At 40.4% G+C, this 3973-nt stretch overlaps 1 protein-coding gene across 1 annotated transcript; it reads left to right on the top strand.

The window, feature by feature from the left end:
* The first annotated feature begins 2099 nt into the window (after nucleotides 1–2099).
* LOC115950058 lies at nucleotides 2100–2765 on the top strand. Its single transcript, XM_031067308.1, has one exon. It carries the CDS (start codon nucleotides 2100–2102, stop codon nucleotides 2763–2765), a length of 666 nt encoding a protein of 221 aa, XP_030923168.1.
* The last annotated feature ends 1208 nt before the right edge of the window (nucleotides 2766–3973 follow it).

Consider the following 3973-nt stretch of genomic DNA (forward strand, 5'->3'; position numbering starts at 1 on the left):
TCGTGTTTGATTTCGTTTTCGTATTGGCCTTGCCGTTTATCTCCATTAGTAATATGATTGTTAAGTGTAAAATAAGTGCTTTGTAACCTAACTATTAATTAAGGAACAAAGTTTAACTAAAAAATTGACTGTAGCATAAAGTTACAACTTTACTCAATAAAATAAATATTATTACATATTTTGGAAATCTAACTGTTGAATTGCATGTTATTTACGCTCTTAATACACATGTCAAATTTTGTGTCAATTGGATATTCTTTACTTTATAATCTATATGCTTATATTTTATGGATAATTTTAAACTACAAAAAATTGCAATTTAAATAATTTATTGATAACTTATTGATCTTTAATTTTCTAGAAATTTTACAAGCGTGTAAAATATAGTAAGAAAATGTGATCCATTAGTGGATTTTTCAAAATTCATCTCCAATAAAAAGATATTGAGTAAGGTTGTAACCTAAGATTATAACCAATTTTATAACTAAATTTTGTCCTTAATTTAGTACATAATGATCAAATTACTAATAGAAATGGATTATGTACCAAAAGAAAAACGAAATCAAATATTAATATTCAAAAGGAAATTTTTAAAATGCAATGGACAAAAATAAAAATAATTCTAAACTTTAGGGGCCAAAAATGTATTTTTGTCTTTAATCCATGAAATTATGCCACCACATAAATGTGATAACTTGTTTACAACAAATTCTATTTTAATTAAAAGATGTTGAATGAATGAATTTTGTAGGGGTATTGGGCCCAAGAGCTCATTATTTATGTATATATTAGGCCTGGGGCCCAATCCGAGGATGAAAGGTCGTCCAAGGAGGATTGAGCATTGTCAAGGGAATCTGTGTTAGTAAATAAGAAGGTTAGTTTCAATCATAAGGGCCTAGGAGGGTGGGCCGAGGATGAATGCCTCCTCGACTGACCAAAGCCGAGGTTCGGAGAGATGGTCTACCATCCAGGAGAACGTTCCAGGAAATTCTGTTGGTACGGATAAGCATTACAGAAACATAGGACAAGGAGGAGTCCTAAAATATCTAAGGAGAAAGCTGCTACCACCACATTAAATGCTCTGCAACTAATCCTCTAGCCACATTAATTTGGAAGTGATACATGAACAGTGGTTTTCAGCCTTATAGCTACTACATAAAGACTTCAGGAAGGTGCTGATGGGACAAGTATCAACACCAACTATCTGGCCTGCACGTGGAGGGTAAAGATGAAAGAGGAAGAGATTATAAAAGGAGAAAGAGGCAATGAGAAAGGGGGATCGAGAAATTAAGAGAGAAACACTATAGCAATCAGGAACCAAATTTGTAATCAAACTTGAGAGAAATATATAAGAACTGATCCCCTCAAACCGTGTTGAGGACGATTTTCTTTAGTTTAAACTTATCTATCTTCATTTTCTTGTCATTTGAACCCACTTTATTTGTTGTCCAACTCAATTTAGCCCAGTTTTCCAACCCACTCTCTACAAATTCATTATTTTGGGTTTTTTGGGCCTAAGTCCATCCATCTTTTGGGCTAGGGACTCAAATCTGGTCCTTACAATTGGCACCGTCTGTAGAGAATTACTAGTATTATAGTGAGTCTAATATTCAATGATGGTAAGTACAGGTTAAAACCAGGCAGAATCTATGGGGTCTCAGCATCAAGATCACTTCCGTGATCTCGAACAAAGAAGGGACCAAGAGGGGAGTGTGCATACTACTCATACTACTAAAAGCCAATCTCGGATTGGGAGCCGCCTCTCTCATGAGAAAAATACCAAAGCCATGCAGCAGGAGATTGATCATTTAAAGAGGAAGTTGCGCCACGAACGAAGAAGGCAAACTCCTTCCATTTTTTATTTCTCTTCTGACGATGAAGTGGATGGTAGTTATAGGTAGAGATCAAGGACTCCTCCCAGTGAGTGTTTATTGTATGATGAGGACTACCACCATAAGCACAGAAACAGAAGCTCATCTTCCAAAGGCCTGGGGAATTATGCGATGAGCAGAGCGCTCAAATAAATTTCCAGATCACCTTTCACGCGCAAGATTAAGGAAGGGAGACTTCCTCGGCGGTTCACTCAACCCACGTTCACCATGTACAACGGCCATACAGACCCTGTGGAGCACATAAGTCACTTTAACCAGAGAGTGGCTGTACACTCCAAAAATGAGACCTTGATGTGCAAGGTATTTCCATCCAGCTTGGGGGTTATGGCAATGAGGTGGTTTGATGGTTTGGGTGCAAGTTCTATTGACACCTTCAAGGAGCTCACACAAGCATTTGGGTCTCGTTTCATTACGTGTAGTAAGGTTCCTCAACCCTTAGATTCTCTATTGTCCATGTCAATGCGAGAAGGTGAGACCCTGAAAATGTGCTCGGACAAATACTGGGAGATATGTAATAAGATTGATGGAGATTTTGATGACGTGGTTATAAGGACCTTCAAGGTCAAACTACCCACCGAGCATGATTTGAGAAAATCCTTGACCAAGACGCCAATAAGGAGTGTTCGTTGGCTTATAGATCGCATTGATGAGTACAAGCGGGTCGAGGAAGACCAACAGCAAGGCAAGGGAAAGGGTAAGGTTATCCCTCAGAAGATAAGGGATTTCAGGTCAGATAGATACAACAATAACAGACTCCGAAGGGATTTTGCTGGACAATTTGGATCTACAGCTTCTCAGGTGGTTAACACTGTGTTCCGAGAACCAATGCATCAAGTCTTGGAAAAGATCAAGAACGAGTCATACTTCAAATAGCCAAACAAAATGGGAGGAGATCCCTTGAGGCACAACCAGAGCCTCCATTGCCAAGACCACCAGGAGCGGGGGCATACCACCAAGGACTGCAAAACTCTGTTTCGGCCCAACGGATAAGGAGACCAATCAAGGTCAGGGGCTCAAGGGAACACTTCTTTAAGGCCTCCGTTGGGCACAATTAAGTCATCTTTGCTGCACCGGGGAGAACTAGTTCTCATCCTTCCAGTGTGATGTCTATAACTTGACTACCAGCCGAAGACCCTAATTCTGAGCCAAATAGGGCTACAGTGGAGATCCGACTGGCACTGAGTTTTTCGAATGAGGACAAGATGAGAACCATCCAACCACACGATGATGCTTTGGTGGTCACCCTCAGAATAGGAGGGTGTGATGTGAAGAAAGTGATAGTAGACCAGGGCAATGGTGCAAAGATTATGTACCCTAACTTGTACAAAGGGTTAAACTTAAAGTTTAAGGACTTAACAGCCTATAATTCACCTTTGGTGAGTTTTGATGGGAAAGTTTTCATCCCAAGGGTTCAAATTAGGTTACCCGTGCAAGCAGGTTCAGAAGTAGTTGAAGTGGACTTCATTGTGGTGGATGCATACTCTCCCTACACAGCCATTATTGCCAGACCCTAGCTTCATGCCCTAGGGGCCATTTCTTCAAATCTGTATTTGAAAGTGAAGCATCCATCAGGGGACCAAATTGAGGAACTCGTGGGGAGTCAATCCATGGCTAGGCAATACCTCGTGGCTGCAATTATGCATCAACGCTGAGTCCTCGACCTCTGCTGAGGGGAGTTTATAGCAATCAAAGTCTCTGGTGTTACCTGTTAATGGACCAGCCAAGGAGGCGAAATGTGAGGATTTGAAGAAAATTGTTGTGGGTGATGATCCGGAGAAGTTTTTTCAGGTTGGAGCTCAGCTGCCTCATTAGAAGAAGGAAGAACTGATAGAATTTCTCAAAAGGAACGTTGATGTGTTCGCGTGAAGTGCTTACAAAGCTCCGGAGATGGATTCAAGCTTCATCTGCCATCATTTAAATGTCAATCCATCTGTCACCCCCAAAAAGCAACCACCTCAGTGCTCATCTAAGGATCATTCTGATGCTGTCAAAGATGAAGTGATGAAGCTCAAGTAGGCTAGGGCTATCAAAGAGGTATTCTACCCTGAATGGTTGGCTAATACGGTAGTAGTGAAGAAGAA

The sequence above is a fragment of the Quercus lobata genome, chromosome 6 (assembly GCF_001633185.2).
Source record: "Quercus lobata isolate SW786 chromosome 6, ValleyOak3.0 Primary Assembly, whole genome shotgun sequence".
NCBI lineage: Eukaryota > Viridiplantae > Streptophyta > Magnoliopsida > Fagales > Fagaceae > Quercus > Quercus lobata.

Excerpts from the sequence above, each read along its gene's own strand:
- LOC115950058 (XM_031067308.1), top strand. The coding sequence starts at position 2,100 with ATGTACAACGGCCATACAGACCCTGTGGAGCACATAAGTCACTTTAAC.